The sequence below is a fragment of the Xiphophorus maculatus genome, chromosome 9 (genome assembly GCF_002775205.1).
Source record: "Xiphophorus maculatus strain JP 163 A chromosome 9, X_maculatus-5.0-male, whole genome shotgun sequence".
Lineage (NCBI taxonomy): Eukaryota > Metazoa > Chordata > Actinopteri > Cyprinodontiformes > Poeciliidae > Xiphophorus > Xiphophorus maculatus.
The window spans coordinates 268,546-286,429 of NC_036451.1; the positions used below are offsets into that span (position 1 = coordinate 268,546).

At 39.2% G+C, this 17,884-nt stretch overlaps 3 protein-coding genes across 4 annotated transcripts; 1 reads left to right on the forward strand and 2 right to left on the reverse strand.

Moving 5' to 3' along the window:
• The first annotated feature begins 1,067 nt into the window (after positions 1-1,067).
• On the forward strand, positions 1,068-7,177 carry commd2 (COMM domain containing 2). The gene is made up of 6 exons (XM_005812878.3): positions 1,068-1,220; positions 2,555-2,632; positions 3,921-4,003; positions 5,881-5,955; positions 6,052-6,150; positions 6,952-7,177. The coding sequence occupies exons 1-6, from the start codon at positions 1,154-1,156 to the stop codon at positions 7,159-7,161; spliced, it is 612 nt and encodes a 203-aa protein (XP_005812935.1). The 5' UTR covers positions 1,068-1,153; the 3' UTR covers positions 7,162-7,177.
• Positions 7,178-9,511: 2,334 nt separating this feature from the next.
• ndufa11 (NADH:ubiquinone oxidoreductase subunit A11) lies at positions 9,512-12,990 on the reverse strand. The gene is made up of 4 exons (XM_005812877.3): positions 12,789-12,990; positions 12,035-12,127; positions 10,894-11,016; positions 9,512-9,688 (listed from the first exon to the last, which is right to left on the reverse strand). Exons 1-4 carry the CDS (start codon positions 12,973-12,975, stop codon positions 9,576-9,578), a joined length of 516 nt encoding a protein of 171 aa, XP_005812934.2. The 5' UTR covers positions 12,976-12,990; the 3' UTR covers positions 9,512-9,575.
• Positions 12,991-14,684: 1,694 nt separating this feature from the next.
• mrpl55 (mitochondrial ribosomal protein L55) lies at positions 14,685-17,672 on the reverse strand. Of its 2 annotated transcripts, none has more exons than XM_023340112.1 (3): positions 17,516-17,672; positions 17,026-17,170; positions 14,685-15,277 (listed from the first exon to the last, which is right to left on the reverse strand). In XM_023340112.1, exons 1-3 carry the CDS (start codon positions 17,566-17,568, stop codon positions 15,128-15,130), a joined length of 348 nt encoding a protein of 115 aa, XP_023195880.1. In that variant the 5' UTR covers positions 17,569-17,672; the 3' UTR covers positions 14,685-15,127. The 2 variants fall into 2 exon arrangements, with proteins under 2 accessions (XP_023195880.1, XP_005812933.1); XM_005812876.2 differs by having other exon boundaries at positions 17,026-17,245; positions 17,516-17,668.
• Positions 17,673-17,884: the final 212 nt, after the last annotated feature.

A 17,884-nucleotide genomic window follows, 5' to 3' on the forward strand; every position in this document is an offset into this window, starting at 1 on the left:
TCAACATGTTTGATTATCACATTTGTTGCCCTTTCATTTTTAAAACACTTCATTGTTCAATACATTTTATTTAGCAACTTTCACTAATGAAAATTACAAAGTGCTGCAGAATTTTAATGTTACTGTGCACAGTTAGGTAAGTCTTGTTTTAGGGTTCTTTTAATTAATTACAGTGCTCCTAGTTAATCCAAAATATTAAGCCTCCAAAAGTAAGAATATATATGCACAATTTTACAACTAAACAAAAAACAGTTTTCCATCAAACTTTTGTATTTTCATCTGAATGAAAATTCAAACCTTTCAACAAACATTTCTGACATTTAAAAAAAAATTAACAAGAGATCATGGCTATCCTTTTCAATAACAATGATCGGCTTCCCATTCATGAAGCCCAAAGGTCTTTTGATCTGTTGATCTACTTACTCTGCAGCAGCAACCTAATCCTCCGACTGGTCAGAGAGTTGAACAGGTCTTCACTGGAAGTCTCCCACTGAAGAACCGTCAAAAGTTCTTAACTGGGTTCAGGTCAAGTGAAGTCAGAAGTGTTTCATCCTTTTCCAGCCAGCCATTCAGAGGAGGACTTGAATGCATGTGATGCTGCGTTGTCCTGCACGAAAATCTGTTTTTATTTTTTTTAAGGCACAGACTTCATTCTGAACCACTGGGTGAAGGAAATATATTCTAAAAACTTCCAGTAGTTAACATGCCACCAGACATGGATCGTAAAATATAACAATGGTCATTGTGACCTAACAGTTCCACTAGAGGACGGCTGAGTCACTCAAGACTTCATGCAACATGATCCAGGAAGATGAGTATTCTGTACAGAAAGTGAAACATAATGTTTAGCTGCAGGAAAGAGCTGAATTAATGAGTCCTGGACAGAAAAAAACACCATAATTACTTTTGAATCTCTAAAGAAAGAAATAATTGGGTGTATGTTATAAGATTATCCTTATTGGATGGAAACTTGGTTAGTTAAATTTAGTTGGGTCTTCGAGCTTGCTTGTTCAGATTCATATTCTTATCAGTAGGTGGCAGAAATCCTCCAAATTGATGTTGGGAAACCGTCATTACAAAAGAAGAAGAAGACTGTTGCGGCGGCTCCCGGAGCTCCAGATGTTGTGGCTGTGTTAAAAGGCTGGTTTTCAGGATGCTGTTGGTTTTATCTGAGGATCATAAGGAACATCTGAGCTTCCTGACCAAGGCTGATGGTTCCGGTAAGAACAGTCTGCGGCTGCGCACTGCTGCGTGTTGAAGGTGAAGTCCAGAGATGGTGGTCTGAGCTTGGGAGCAAACAGAACAGAGCACACTATTCCTTTTGTTGGTCTTCAACTACAGAAGCATTGGAGGTGGATTTTCATTGGCTGTGTAACTCGTCCTTTCCAACAGGACATCAAACCAATCAATAGTTTCTGAGCTCTCCACCCTGTCTGGTGTTGAGCTTTATGCTGTGGACGGTCACATGACATCAGAGACAGCAGCTGATCCAGACTCGATACTCACAAATCAAATACCAACAGCCTGAGAGATTACTACCGTTTTTCTGAAGCTTCTGGCATGTTCTTAAACTTCAATAAATGTGAATTAATGGCCATCCATGATTACTTGCTAGTGACACCATATGGTTAAAGACAACGTCAAATACAAGAACGAATATATCTTAGGATGTAGAGAGAAAAGAGTAACTTTGATTAAAGTGCCCACCCTAAGAAACCCATTTATCTAAATTTGAATTATTTTCCCTGTATCCTATGTTAATATTCCTCAAAAGATTATTAAATTATTCAACCAAAAATAATTGTAACTTTAACTGGAGGAATAAACATAATTATATTTGGAAAGATTATGTACAAAATCATTAGGTAAGGCGGCCTAACGCAACTGACTTTGACCGCTGCTTTAAAAGTGAGATGGCTACAAAACGGTTTTTTTTTAACCAATGTGAAACGTTTGGCACACTATTCCTTTTAAAATAGTTTTCAGGTTGGGTAGCATTGATTTTTTTTTTGGTGTAATTAAACTACCTGTTAAATTATCTAAGTTCTTCATTATTAAAAGATAATGGAGAACATTATATACTAGTCAAATAGAAATCCTACCACATCGCCCCCAAAATATGTCTGGATTTATGATGAATACTGTAATCTTATTTTGATTCATTCAGATATTTTTGTTGTCATTCAACATAAAATCAGATATGCTCTGCAGAAAAAGATTACGATGCATCATCATATCCATCATCATCATCATCATCATCATCATCAGAATCATATGGAAGAGGATTAGGGCCACTGAAGAAAAAGAATTCTTTTTTTAAAAAAAGAATTCCTAATCCTCTTCCGTAGAATCAGAAACTAACTGGATAAACCATAAACGAATATAAAAAGAAGAATAAAAAAACAGTATAGATTAAAATAGAACATGAACCAGATCAAAAAATGGGAGGCAATAAGAACAAACTTTGCAATTTGTGCAAGAAGTGGATAAGAAATGTGTGCAAACAATCAAGAACATTCAACATGACATGATTTCCTTGTCTTGTCCCTTTCAGTGGTTGAAGAGTTTGGTCGCATTGCACTCGACTTCTTGAGGAAAGGAACCAACCCAAAGATCTATGAGGGCGCAGCCAGTAAGACTCCACCCTTTCTTTTTTGTGGCATTGTCATCTTTGTCTGCAGCACTTTCGGTGTATTAAAAATAATCTATTTTAGATTATCCATCAAGTTGTAATATTTATTAGGGGTGTCCTCATCCAATATTGATGTCAGTTATCTGATCGATATCAGTCAAAGATTGTATATTGGATTATATCGACCTTCATCTAAAATTTCTGATGTTAACGGCTTGCTGTCAGATGCATTCCGCTCCAGTATTTAGTCTGACCAGCCGTGCTTGTATCCCGCATGCAGAACTTTTGGTTAATAATAAATAGGTTTGTTGTTTTCATGCCTATTGTTGTTGATTATTGTTTTGTGTTTGTGTAATATCATATTCCATAATACAAAATAACAGAAGCATGTATGATTAATGCTGATATACAGGGTCAAAGCTGTAATATTTTTATTGTATTGTGAAAGTAATATTTATATAAAATAGAAATGCATTGCCATATGTACTGTCTAAATAGCTAACCAGAGTAAACAGAAAAATCAGTTTTCTACTGATAATTTCATTCTTTAGGAAGAAAATGACCAAACGAACCTGATTTTCTGGAACAAATAATTGGTACATCATGAATGAACGTTTAGAAAGATGAGTTCAGTTTTACAAGCGTGATTATTACCTGATCTGTAGATGTAGTAAATCATTTCAGTAAAACCTTTGGCTACTGACAGATTTATAAAAGAAAACAACGGTACACATAATCTAAAGGGCAACAGAGAGTCTGGGAAGGTTGATAATGTAACCGGCCGGCATCTTAACCCTAACCCTATCCCCTAACCCTAACCCTAACCCCAGCAGAAACTACTGCCAGGCTGCTGATGGCAGTAGTTACTGCTGAGGGTGAAATAGCTGCTTATTAGGTGTAGGGGGTAATTACTTTTCCCAAGAGGACCATGGTGGCTTGGAGCTGGTCTTAACTTTTCAGTGAATGGGGGAAAAAACAACAACAAAAAACAACGTTTTTTTATATTTACTCTGGGGATAAAAAACTGTCTTAGTAACATTTGGTTGACAATCTGAAACATTTTTAAGTGGGACAAAAAACAGAGAATAAATCTGTGTGTGTATGTATGTGTTTTTTACATCCTTGTGAGGTTGTGGGAACAAATCCTGCTCCCCATGAGGGGAAAAGCTGTGTTTGGGTTAGGTGTTAGGTTTAGGACTAAGGTGGGAATTGAGATCTCAGATCAGAACCTAATGATGGTTCCACCTCCAGCCATGAGGAAAAGCTGACAGAAGCTCTCTGCCTGCAGGGAAGCTGTGTGTTCCTGTTGGGATGGTGCAGCATGGAGTGGAAGGCCTGATGTTCCTGATGACAGAGAGCTCTAAGCACATGGTGAGCAGGACACACCATCATCATTCAAGTGGCAGCTGCCTGACGCTATCCGCATCAATCTCCATTTCTCTGGGAGGAGAATAAAAATGAAAAATCACATTTCTTCATGAAAAGAACATCACCAAAAGAACCCCATATTTGTTTCATCGCCATATTTGACATTGAAACAAATATTTCAGCGTCTTCATGCTTATTTGGCACCTTCTCGTAAACATTGCAGAGTTGTATATTTTCCCCACACATTGCTTCACTCTTATACTGCAGTATGACGTATTGGTGGTTCTAGGGGGCTTTAGAACTGGAAACCAGCTCCAGCTCCCAGTTTTGTCTCGGTGGCTGTTAACTGTGCGTTCTCTTGGTTTCCTTCAGTATGACGCCTGCTTCAGTGTACTTGTGTTTGTCTGTTTGCTAGTTGTGGGAGATGCTCTGACTCTGCCTCCGATATAGTTACCCAGTGAACACGAAGAGTCAGTATACCATGGAGGAGCTTCACCTGAAATCCATGACGCATACAATCAATGTTTAAACAGATTTGCAAAGGAGATACAAACTCTTTACATGAACAAGGTTCTGGTGACTGGCAGAGTAATTACATACACATAGGCTGCATGTCCATCTTAGCTCACAGATAAAGATACATTAGCTAAGCATTTATTTGTAATTTTATTTTTTTTTATTTTTTCCATTTTGACATATGTTAACATAACAGATCAAGTTCCCACTCATCCTTGACCTGCACAAAATCAGCACATCATAGCTAAGATAGCTTTGCTAGTTACACTACAGTAAATATGACTGATATTTTTACCTTAGTGGGTAGAGTTCTCAAAAATTGTGATCAAGTAATAGTTGTACTGTACTTATATTGATTAATAGTCAGATATGAATGAGGCAAGAGCTTGTTTATTGTTGTCTTAGCAACTGTCTGCCAAGATGGCTGTCAGTTACAAAGTTCACAGAAGTGTGACGTCACACAATAAGTACATATAGGAAAACTGTAGGGGAGCAGTGATTTCCTTAATTTTAGGAAATTGTGATTGGCCAATACTTACATGTGAAGCTGATCTTATCCACAGATCTGATCTACTTCAGCAAAAGTTTAAAAATCACCCACTGTCCTCTTCTGCTTTTCTGTGACAGAGGTTTGACTGACAGACTGGCCCATCAGGTCATATCTGAACGTTTGCAGTTAAAAATAGTTACCCACATTTACCAACTCACCACTTTCTGACTATATTTTGTGACATTTCACACAAAGAAAATTGGTATCAGCCAAAATTGGAATGGGCTTTTTAAATCGGCAATCAGCCGGAAAACTGCAATTCATGCATCCCTGGAAAATTCTACTACAGTAGCCACCCTTCAATCCAAAGAGGGCAGCACTGAGACAGTTTTGGGTCAGATAATTCAGAACTAAAGTCCACCAATTGTGCTGTCTCTCCTAAAGTTTACACAAAGCTCTAACAATTTGCATAGAAACATAAAGATGGTGCTCTTAAGAATCAATTTATACAGTTTATCATCAAAAAAGTTGATTTGGGCTTTAATTGCACTTTAAGCACACGAAGAGGTAAGGCACATAAAAAAATCACTTTATTTGTTAGTACATTTTTTCCCCTCCATCTGCAGTTTAGAAATCAGCGTATTAACACCATTTAAAGGCTCTAGTGAAACCTGTGCATTATGTCCGTGGAGCACATTTGTTCAGCTGATGCATTTAGAGCGAGGCGAGGCCGAGCACAGACCAACGCTGACCTTCATCTTACTGGCCTCACTGACTGCCCTGGGCCACATGTACCAACATGCTCTGTGTGCTCCAGGCAGCACAAGCAGGCGGTGAGCCACAGTTTCCAACCTGTCTCTCTTTGTAAGTCCAGATCTCTGAAGTGGACTTCATGGACTCAGTGCTGGCTCTGGGATTTGGTGAAGAGCTTAACCAGAGCCTGCTGCAGGTGATGTACAAACATTAACATTCAGATTTTATATATCTGAAGATCATATTTGTACCTGTCAGTTCAGAATGCTGAAGTGGCCTCTCTATGTTCCAGCTGTATGTGCAACACAAACATCAGATCCGCAGCATCCTGAGCCAGCTGCTCTGCAACCAGCCAGCCTACCACAACCTGGAATGGAGACTGGATGTCCAGGTTAGAAAAGTCATGTCTGCTGCTCTCTCCTGTTCCATCTCTCAAACATCTGAGCTCAAAGTAAAGAGTGGCACACACCCCCAGCTGAAGGAGGCAGGGTGGTCCTCACTTAGGGAACACATTTCTGCTTATCGTTTGTTCAATGAGTAATATTAATTTCTGTTCATCTATAAAGGAAATGGCTTCTTTTAAAAGGATAAAAAAAAAACCACAAGTAATGATTTTTTTATTTGGATTGATTTCACATATTTATCCTGTAGACTCATGTAGGAATAAACAAGCAGTTGGGACAGACTCACTGATATGAGGCCGAGGCTCAGGCAGCGCTCTCAAACTCCTCATGGTGTTGCAGCTTTTAAATGTCTCTCTGGTTCACCTGGTTCCACCAGCAGCTCTATAGAGCTGCACTACACGCTTTAACTAAACACAGTTGCAGGACTCTGGCCCTGTAGGAACACAGTTTGATACCACTGTTTTACCATTGTACTTGCTGCCTTTAGGACTAGTTTTCAGCCGAAAACGTTTTCATTTGTGACACACTAAAATGTTTCATATCAAACTTGTTATACTGCATAAAGACAACATAACACAAAAAGTGTTTTTTAAATGACTGAATTGATTTAAAAAAATGGTGATTAAAATGTTTAACAGAAAGCAAAACAGAGGTCTGCAGCTGTGTTAGTTGGATGTTATTTTTGTAATTGAGATGATATTTGTTATGAATTGGTTCAACATAAGTGAACTGAATTTATTCATATTGTATCAATCAGTCTTTGTCTCCTGCTTTTGGTTTCCTGCCAGTTGGCGAGTCGTTCAGTTCGTCATCAGATCGTTCCCATGGTGACCATTCGCCTTCTCCTGACTAGGAGTTCTGATGTTGGCAGCACCCATAGCTGCATGGATCTCCAGACGGACCCCAGAAGCCTCCTGCATATGATCTCCACTCTGGAGGCCGCTTTAGCTGCAGTGAAGACCAGTCATGCTCGGCGGATTTTACGAAATATTAAATGACTCCTCCAGAACACTTTTTCTGTGTGTGCTTGTGAGTGTGTGCCATTCTCATATATGTTTTTGGTCATGTAAAAAATTATAAATAATTTCAGAACTTTTTTCACCTTATATGTGACCTAAAACCTTAACAACACACTTGAAAAACAAATAGAAATCTTTCAGGACAGGTGAAAGATTAAACAACTGAGATAATGTGATAGCATAAGTGTGCACATTCTTCTGTAACTGGAGATGTGGCTATGTTTAGATTTAATCAATTACATTCAAACTCATAACTGGAGTCAGAACACACCTTCAGCTGTTCTAGTTCGCTTTTCCTGACATTTTATGGCCACATCTTCCAGCACAAGCCATGATCCACAGAGAACTTCCAAAGCATCAGTCAGGTGAAGGCTACAAAAGAATTTCCAAGGATGTAAATAACACAGTGAAGACTAACATCATTAAGTGGAGAAAATGTGGCACAACAATGACATTACAAAGAACAGGATGTTCGCCCAAAATTGATAAGACGAGAAGAAAACTGGACAGGGAGGCTGGCAAGAGGCCAACAGCAACACTGAGGAGCTGCAGGAGTTTCTGTAAGTGCTGTGCTACATGTGACAACAATCTCTAGTCTTCATATTTCTGGGCTATGGGGTGGGTTGGCCAGAAGGAAGCCTTATCTGACAAGTTCGGCTTCATTTTGTGAAACATCTGAAATCTCTCAAACGCATGTGGGGAAATGTCTTATGGTCTGATGAAACCGAGGTTGAACTTTCTGGAAATAATTCAAAAAGGTAACACTGCTCATCACCAAAAGAACAGAAGAAAGAATAATTACATCAAGCTTTAGGGCTGTTTTATTTTTGGGTGGAAGGAATTATGAACAGTTCCAAATACCAGTCAGTGTTGGAACAAAACCTTTAGCCTTCTGATAGAAAGATGAAGATGAAGTTCAGCTTTCAGCACAACAATGACCCAAAAACATCTAAATCCAGAAAAGAATGGCTTCACTGGCATAAGATTGAGGCTTTGGAATGAACCGGTCAAAGTCCAGACCTGAATCCCATCAGGGTGATCTGAAGAGGACTGAGCACAGGCAGTGCAACTTGTCAGATTTGGAGCCGTTTTGCAAAGAAGAGTAGGCAAATGTTGCCACATCAAGATGTGCCACACTGGTCCTACCAAAAATAAAAATATTTTTATTTTTTCTATTACAGCACTCAAAAAAGACTGAGTGCTGTAATAGAAGTCAAAGGTGCTGCAACAAAGTATTAGTTTAAGGATGTGCATATTTGTGCTACCAGGTTATTTTAAGTTTTTTACTTTTACCCTTTAAAGTTTTCAGTTTGTTTTTAAATTGAATTGCACAAGGTTATAGGTCAAATTAAAAGTGGAAAAAGTTGTGAAATGATTTCTTGCTGTCATTTTTTTACATCATGAAAACTTGGCATTTGAGCAGGAGTGTGTAGACTTTTTATATCCACCTGTGGAGGTTCCTCCATCTTTTCCCCAGTGTTATTTATTTTAATGTTTTCACACAATATACTTATAATTTCACTCTTTTTGTGTTTATTGAATTTACTATTAGGGGTGCACACATTTAGTAAACACCTTTTGTTTATTTGAATTATTAACTACTTTGTTTTGCTGAGTTTGAAGGACTGGCTGAGTGAGAGGACTGGTTGAAAGGCAAACCAGGAAGTGGAATAAACCATCAGGCTGCTGGAAACAGGACTTGATGTTAAAGAACCTGCCTCTCTCTCTACTAATAGCATTACTCCTTAAACATTTTTGGTGTTAGGTTGTTTTGTTTTTATAGTTGTTTTGTAGTCAAAATGTGTTGGTTTGAATTACTTATTTATGTTTATGCATTGTTTGTCTTTGTCTCATCTCCCACCCCTCCTCGTTAGCCTTTGTGTATAAATTCCTGTGTGTTCATTGTGTGAGGTCAGTTTTTGGTTTGTTATCCTGAGGTAGGTATGCCTTACTTGATTTCTTTTGGGCCCATTTTGTTATATTTTTTAGATTTGTTGTTGAAAGGCTTTTGTTAAGACTTTTGGAAAAATAAATAGAAAATATTGTTTTATATACAGTATGCCTTTGTCCTTGTGCCTTACTGGTCGGACCGTAACACCACCAAAAGATAATATATATATATATAAATAAAACCAGTGAACCAGAACCAGCCTGTATTCACTGGTTTTAATGGAGTACCACTCCTGCTTCGGGTCATTTCAGGACTTGTCCACACGTAGTTGGGTCTTTATAGCCACCGTTTTTATATACACATATAAAACAGCTAATATTTAATCATGTTTCATGTTCATCCTCTACATTTGTACACTTAAAATAAAATAGCCTTCAGTTTACTTTCACAAGCATTTTATTACATGAAGTCTTTTTACAATATTTAATGTTAAGGTCTCCTCCTACAGTTTGGGCGGTCCGGTGAGCCTCCATCCTTCCATTTTGCCAGCTTTAGTAAAAAAGGCCAGCGTTCCCAGAGCCAGGCAGCCTGTCGTACCAGTCATAGCATTGTGGGCTGTGGAGAAGCAGAGACCACCGAGTCATTCATCAACCAATCACATTTCATCCTGACCTCAGACTGCTTGTGAACACAGGAGGTTCACCGCAAAGTTAGAAAACCTAAATAAATCCTCCTTTTGGCAATGCTCCATTAAAGCCAATCAAAATAAGATATGATCAAAACATGAAGGTTTGATATGAAACAAAAATTTACTTTTCACACTGATTGGGCAAAGCTGAATGAAAATCAGTTTAGTCGTTATTGGTAGGAATTTGACCAGCAGACAGAAGCAAAGAGTGAAAATATCAAGAGAAAAAGAAGAACTAGAGAGCTGTTGAACTACAAACTCAACATTCTGATAAAAGATCTCGTTTGAGTTTTACTGTAAACCCTGACATCACTGTGTCATCTGCAGGATGGTTGAAGTTGCACTAATCCCTGCAGCATCGTCAGACTTCAATATTTTACATGACCTAAAATATGTCCTAAACATCAAAATTACCTTTTTTCTTTGTTTTCAGAAGAGAAACCCCCAATTGCTGCCCCTAAACTACTGAGTTCTGAGCCAAGTGTTTAATTCTAGTCTTCTCATACATGGAGTGAGGTCCCTGCAGTGTTCCAGTGTTCGGCCTGTGTTCACCGCTTTTGTGCCATTCCTGCGTCAGCTCATTTCAGGACTTGTCCACACGTAGTTGGGTCTTTATAAAATAAATATCTTTGTCACATCGTTTACAGTAATAATATCATGCACACAGGAGAGTTTTCATCTACAGGAACCTGCACCATCTCGCCTGAAAGGTTTGCTGGAGATGGGCACCAGCACCTCTCCCGACCCCACTAGGGACAAGGGTGTACAGAAAATGGATGGATGGATGAACCTGCACCAATCAGCCCCAACATGCCAAACCAATAGGGGGCAGTACAGTGCGAAGCTAATACTTATATAGCTAATACAGGAGTGTTGGTAGCCAATCAGATTCCTTCAAAACAACAAAGACTTCCAGTCAGCCAAACCTGGTGTCAGGAGGTTAATTTGTGAGGACACATATATAGGTTGAACTACTTTTAAACAGCATACAAGAATATAAAGCTAATAAAAATCATGACAAAATAAGTGAATATAAAGCAGATAGTTATGAGTCCTAAGCGAGCTTTGGTGACTGAAAAGCAACAGGCAGTCCGGTGGAATTCAAACATTCCATTTAGCAGGTATTACTTACTCCTGGCTCCCAGGAAGATGCCCGAGGCGCAGCCGCCGACAAAATAATTCAGTGGGTCATCTGGAGCCTCTCGGGCCTGAGCGGTGAGACATGTTGTCATTCCGAAGATGGCTCCCATAGTGGCTGGAAAATGCAAAGCTGCCAATATTAATGTTCAACATTACATATCAAGATGATGTGTAGACTTCTCTGTGAGCAGAGAACTTTCTGAGATCTGTGACAATGTTGAGGTCAGTGCTAAAAACCTCATCTGAAGAACTGAAGTCTGCATGTTCATGGCCAACAAAACATGGGTTCCAGATCTACTGGAAACTAGGAAGTTTTCTCCCTGGTAGGAATACAGATGTCTAGTAATGCATTATCAATCATAACAGCAATATTAATACCAGATATCAATATCAGCCCACTTCAGATCAGGACTGAAGATCAGTGACCAACTGAAGTCCGTGATTCTTCAAAACAAAGTTTCAAAGTCCTGCTAGTAGTTTGATTTTAGAAGATGAAGTATTTCCTTACTTGTAAAACTGATACAAAAGCACAACTTCACAAGACACTCAAAATCCCTCATTTTATTTATTTTTTATTATTTTTCATGGAAGAATTCTCAAAAATTAATTCTTTATTCTCCTAATATACAACTATTTTGGAAGCATAACTCTATTCTCGTACTTTTTATGACCTTATTCTGGCAATATTACAAATTCATTCTTGTAATATGACTTTATCATACAGTTATGACTTTATTCTGGTATTATTATGATTTTATTCTGATAACATTACGCCTTTATTCTGAAAATGAATTTTTTAAAAAATATTTTTAGTCTTACCCTAACACAAATCCACCATAATGTTGAGCATTAATGGTCATCATGATCTCCAGCTAATATAAACTAACCTTTTCTCTTAATTCAAGTAGAAAGCAGGAACATACTAAGTGATATTCTGACACATCTCTTAAAGGAAGCAGGAACAACATGCTTGCTATCACCATGTCTGACAACCGCCAAAACAGCAGAAATAGAAATATTTATAACACACACTATTCACAACAATTTAAATAGTTATTTCAGATAGCAATAACTATTCAGATGCATATTCAAAAAAAGTTTTTTTTTGAATATGCATATTTTAATGAGCTTACCCATTGTGACCGTTGCACTGGCAGCCCTCTGCACTGCTTCCAATGCAGTATCAGGTTGGAATGCCACTATGTGATAAGCTGAGCCAATCAGACCTGAAACACAAAATCACGAGTTCATTTAGGACAAGGAGCAGTGCTGCTGGACATCCAGCACACATAACCAGGTCATCGGCAAGACTCTGCAAAACTTGACCTCACGCTGATGAGGTCATTCAGACATCTGATCAGGAGTGTTGGACCAGAGACTCCTCTGCAGGACACCAGCCTGGAGGACTGGAGCTCAACACTCCTGTCCTGAACCAGCTACTGACGTTGCTAAGCAGCAGGGTTCTACTTTCTGTCAGCCACTGGCTGCAAATAAGAGTCAGGAAGTACCGCACGACATGGGGGACAAACTGGACCGTCAGAATTTCAACTGCCGTTTGGAAATGAGGGCAAGAAAACCGACATACATCCTGAGTTCTGTTCGGAGAACATTTCCAAACCCAGCACTGGAATCAGGAGCTCCAGCGGATCATTGACCCCGGAGCTCTGGACATTCCGTTGGATCTCTGTAGCTCTGAAACACTCAGTAATGGATTTATGTCCAGGAACCATCACCCAGCTTTTAGATAAAAAAAAGCTTTATTGAACAGATTCCCTGAACCCAGCAACCCTGGTTCATTTAAGCCTATTAGCTTAGCTAGCTGCTAAAGCGCTGTGTTTCCCGTAGCGGCCTCCGGCCCCAGAGCACCGTCTGCGGCCTGATACCTACCCAGAGCTGTGCCCAGTTTGGTGGCGATCCATGTCTTCTCCACGCAGTCTGTCCCCTCTGGAACATCCCAGTAACCCATCACGATCCGTGGCGGTGCAAGGTCAACACCGAAACTCTTTCTCGTATGTCTTCGGCCAGTGGTAGAAACTGTACTGCCCCCTACAGGTGTGAATAGAAATCGGTCCATCGTCTGGTCCGCAATCTGCTGCACCGGAGCCGGAAGTGGCTCTCCGGACCTTTCATAATAGCTCAGTAACTTTAGATTAAATGATGAAGAATAATTTAACGTTTAAGAATGTAGATATACAATTCATTTATGTCTTAGCATTTTTGTGAGTGTTTTAATGGCGCAATTTAATTAAATTACAGAATGACATTGACTAAATATTATAGTATATATATACTATATATAGTATATTTTTGTAATAGTACAACCTTTGTGTTTCAAACAAACAAAACATTACAAATGTTGATTTTTCTCCAAGCTTTTCTTACCCAAACGTAAAGACTGAACCCTATTGTTTAGCCTTGGAATGCTGTTAGAAAGGAGATTTGCTTATAGTTCCCCCAACAGGGTCACAAACTACTACAACCTGGAACCCCTTGGCTAGGCAAGTTCTCTGTAAAGATCTCTGCCATTCACTGTACCAGAGCAATCAAAAATAAATAACTACTTACTTTTACACTTTTTGGGGATGATTATTACAATATGAATATGTAATTTTTGTGTAACACCTGTACACAGTGCAAAATAGCTCATATTTTATATTATCACTACATTTGCATAAAACCTTACAAAAACAAATGAAAAAAACTGAATCTGAAAACATATTTTCATCTCCTACAATTTATATGTTATGCTGTTTTAAGTCTGGGTCTCTATATATATTTTTGTCATTGGGTCAAAAGTTTTTCTTCTTCACATCAAATAAATTTCATGTAGTAGATATTTATAAGTTGTCTTTTTTCCAAAAAAACAAACAAACTATGTGATATACATAGTCCAGCTAAATTAATAACTTTATTTAGCTGGATTGAGGGCAAGAATAGATCTTTGTTTGATAGAGAAGACTGCAGACCCCTGATCTATACCTTCTAATGTTTTGGGGTGAGGAGACGCAACAATCATGCAAAAATTCCCTGAGCCCAGCGACCCTGGTTCATTGCCAATATTAGGAGACTAATTCACCTAATATACTTGTTTTAGACTGCAGGAAGAAGCCAGAGTACCCAAAGAGAACCCATGTTTTCAATCTCCACCCAGGAAGACCCCATACCAAAATCTCAGAGCAGCACCCCTTGCTGCAAGGCAACAAAGTAAACAACTGCTGACATCACACAAGCTGCAATCCAATCAACAACCCCAACTAGTAACCCAACATGTCCCAATAATCATCAGCAGTTTCATTTAGCAGAAATGCAGCGTTTGAAAAAAAAAAAATACCATGTCAAAATATTAAGTCAGAATCAGTTTTTCATCCTGATGTGTTTTATTACCCAGACTGATGTTTCCGACAGTGAGGGAAAGATTCCTGATGTTCAACATCTTTATCCAAAATGAAGATTCTTACTGGTACCTTCCAGGAAATAAAGCTTTTTCATTTTATATGAAAAAGCAGACATGGGTTCTCTCTGTGTACTCTTGTTATCCTGAGGAAAAGCTCTGCAGCACAGTGGAGCGTTTAATGAAGCAAAACATTTCCTGCTTTCATTTTAATAATGCCAGTGCACATTTAACCCACCCACTGGTATAAGACCTGAATTAATGTCCAGTTCTGAACTGAATTAGTGTCCAGTTCAGGTCTTATACCAGTATGCGTTTGCTTCATTACACGCTCCACACTTCATTTCCCTTAGGGATCAGTACAGGATTTTATAAGTTAAATTGAACACAGCAAGGATTTAGTCATTTAATCAGCTCATTAATGTGGAACATTTCATCACTAGGTTTTGACTTTTAAGAATTTTAGAGATATTAAATAAAATAATAGTGGTATGTAATGTATTTCTCATCATGTAGTATAAAACTGGTTGATGTGATGTCAGAAGCAGGATCTATACACAGCCACTACAGTGACTCCTGGAGCTGGAAATGTTGGAATGCTGCCACCAGCATGGCTCAGTACGACTTGCTGCCATGGTAACCTGATGATCAGCAGCATGTCAGAGAATATCAAACAAATCAGCTTTCCGTATTCCAGATAGATACCACACACTGCCATCTGAATCAGGACACTCGGTGGTAGTTCTGCCAAATATCGCCACAACATAAACACACCCAGTTTTATGTTTAACAGTTTTAACTATTTTGTCTAATTTTACATCAGTGAATACAGAAGTCATTTCTTTTTCCACAAGTGGCTGTAGCTGTCCACCTTAAAGTCATCTTCATACAGATCTACTGTCTGTGTTTTGGTCTTCTTCACTTCCCTCCTCTTCTGGCGAGCGCGGCGCTCCTCTTCAGGCAGAGTCAACAGGTTTACAGGCATCTGCCAAAACACACAAACAGCACCATTTAGCTTTACTGTCCAAACTAAACTAACTGATTCCTATGATCTGGTTGGATCGAGATGCCCTACATTGTCAAAGAAATTTTTGACCTTGTTTAGGTTCTACAAAGCAGTTTACTTCTACTATTTTTATCCATAGGCACACATCTGTGTGAACCAGCTGAAGCATGACATGGTGATTAAAACATCCAAACACAATGATTGGTGTTGGTCCACTTTGCTTTCTCAAACCCAAAGTCAGCACTGATGTCCACCAGGACATTTTCATGCTTCCTTCTACTGACAAGCTTTATATACTTGCACCTAACAGCAGGACTGGGCACATAGTAGCTCCTTGTTTCAGTATTAAACGATCTTTATTATTTGTGGTGCCATGCAGCTCAGTGGACCAGCATATCTTCCCTTTTTTCCAAGCTACAGATGAACACCAGCAATACACAATATGAAAGAAAGTACTTGTATACTTACATTATATTCAAATGATCTAGTTTTGCTAAGAAGCTTAATCTTGTACTTTTAGTTAACTGTATGCTATTTAAAGCTTCACAGTACAGGTTGTGTAGCAAGTATGATTGCAGTTTTCTGGCCGATTTCTAAAAAGCTTGACCTGCAAATTCTGATTTTGGCTGATATAGATTTTTTTTGCATGAAAAGTCACTAAATTGACAACGGTGGAGTGACTGTTAACCACAGATGTGACCCGTGGGCAGGGCAGTCAGTCCTCTCACAGCAGAGATATATGGGATATTGACTGATTTTCAGACCAATCTCGCAAAAGTAACTAAATCGGGACCAGTTTATTCCTCCTGGTAGCAACCATTTGTGAATGATTGTAACGGAGCCCTTGAACAGGATATGTGCCAGTCAGAGAGCATGCATTCAATCTGCATGTTGAACATAAATTTAGATGGATTTTCACTGCTCCCAATGCCTGGTCTGCTAAAGATCAGTGTGGTGGGAACATTATGACTGCAAGGAAAAGGAGTGAGGAAAATGTTGGTTATTCATAAGAAATATTTTATTTTGCAATATTGAATAAAAATATTGTAACAGAGAACACCAGATTGAAATGACTGCATGACCTCCTCTGCATGCCATCAAGTGTTGCTTTAGAGGAAAACTAGCTTTTGATTGATGGAGAGTCTTCAGTTTATACTGCTGACACTAGTGTGCACTTTCATGTGTTTGTTTTTTATTCAACTTTATCAGACATTCCCATTTGCAAGAGAAATATATTCACTCACACTCAAACACACACACCCTTATGCTTCTATACAAACTGAGGACTTTGTATTGACTTCCATTCTGTTTAGTAACCGCTTTAATGCCAAACCCAGACATTTTCCCTTACATTACCATGAAACTTAACTGACACCATACCTCTAAAATCTACCAATTAGAGAGCAATAGAACTGCAAAAGAAAGTGAGGACTGGGAGAAGATCCTCACTTTGTTGATAAATATTGTGAAAGTGGTCCTCTATAAGCAGTATACATACAAGTACACATAGCTCCAAAACTACCTACAGAAATTAAAATTCTCTTTCAGAAAAAAAGGGAGAAAATGACTTGGATTTTGATTTCTGTAATCAATGTTCCATAATGATCCTGAATTCAAAAATATAAACTACTAATAATGCTGAAGAAAACAAAGAACCCTACAGTTCTCCATTCTGTGCAGAAACGTTGGGAAGGACCATGAACAGAAAGCCCCTGCCGACCACTCACCAGGAGAAGCCGTCTGGGCTCCTGGTATCTGATGCTAACAGTGGAGCCGTCCGGGCGGACCAGGAGGACTAAGTACTGCCGCTCATACTTCTGCCGTCCGCAGCGGACCACCGACGTCCGGTTGGAGCTCAGCTGAGCTCCGTGACTGTGGAGGAAAGAAGTCGGGATAGCTGGGAACACCGGCCGGGAACCTGCGAGTGATATGCAAGGGAATATGCAGCTACGCACACACGCGTGCATACGTGTATGAACACAAGACAGTCAGACAGAGACAGAGACAGAGACACAGACACAGACACAGACACAGACACACACACACACACACACACACACACACACACACACACACACACACACACACACACACACACACACACACACACACACACACACACACACACACACACACACACGTATCAAAAAGATGAGGCGCGCTGTCAATCCGGGATAACACGACGACATGTTGTTTGGAACCAGCTGAAACTCTTACCGGGTCACCGAGCTGTGAAGACAGTGAAGCTTCTTTAGGAGCAGCTGGGCCATTACAGACTAGCTGGATGGAAACCCGCTCTTTAACTGCCGATTCCCACCGAGCTGCGAACCTGAGGTCACACAAGGACCAATGCTCTTTTCTGCTTAATGAGGCAATGTTATACCAGCCAGAGGGTTATACCGCCACCTACCTCATAGGAGGGTGTAGGACAAAACGCTAAATCATCGCAATATCAGCTACTGTTTTATATTTCTGTAACATTATCTGTAGCAATAATTCTTTCCATGTCCCATCTCTTGCACACCTCTCTCACTAAGATCTCATCAGTTTTTAAGTGTACATTTGAGACAGCACTAAAGAATATTG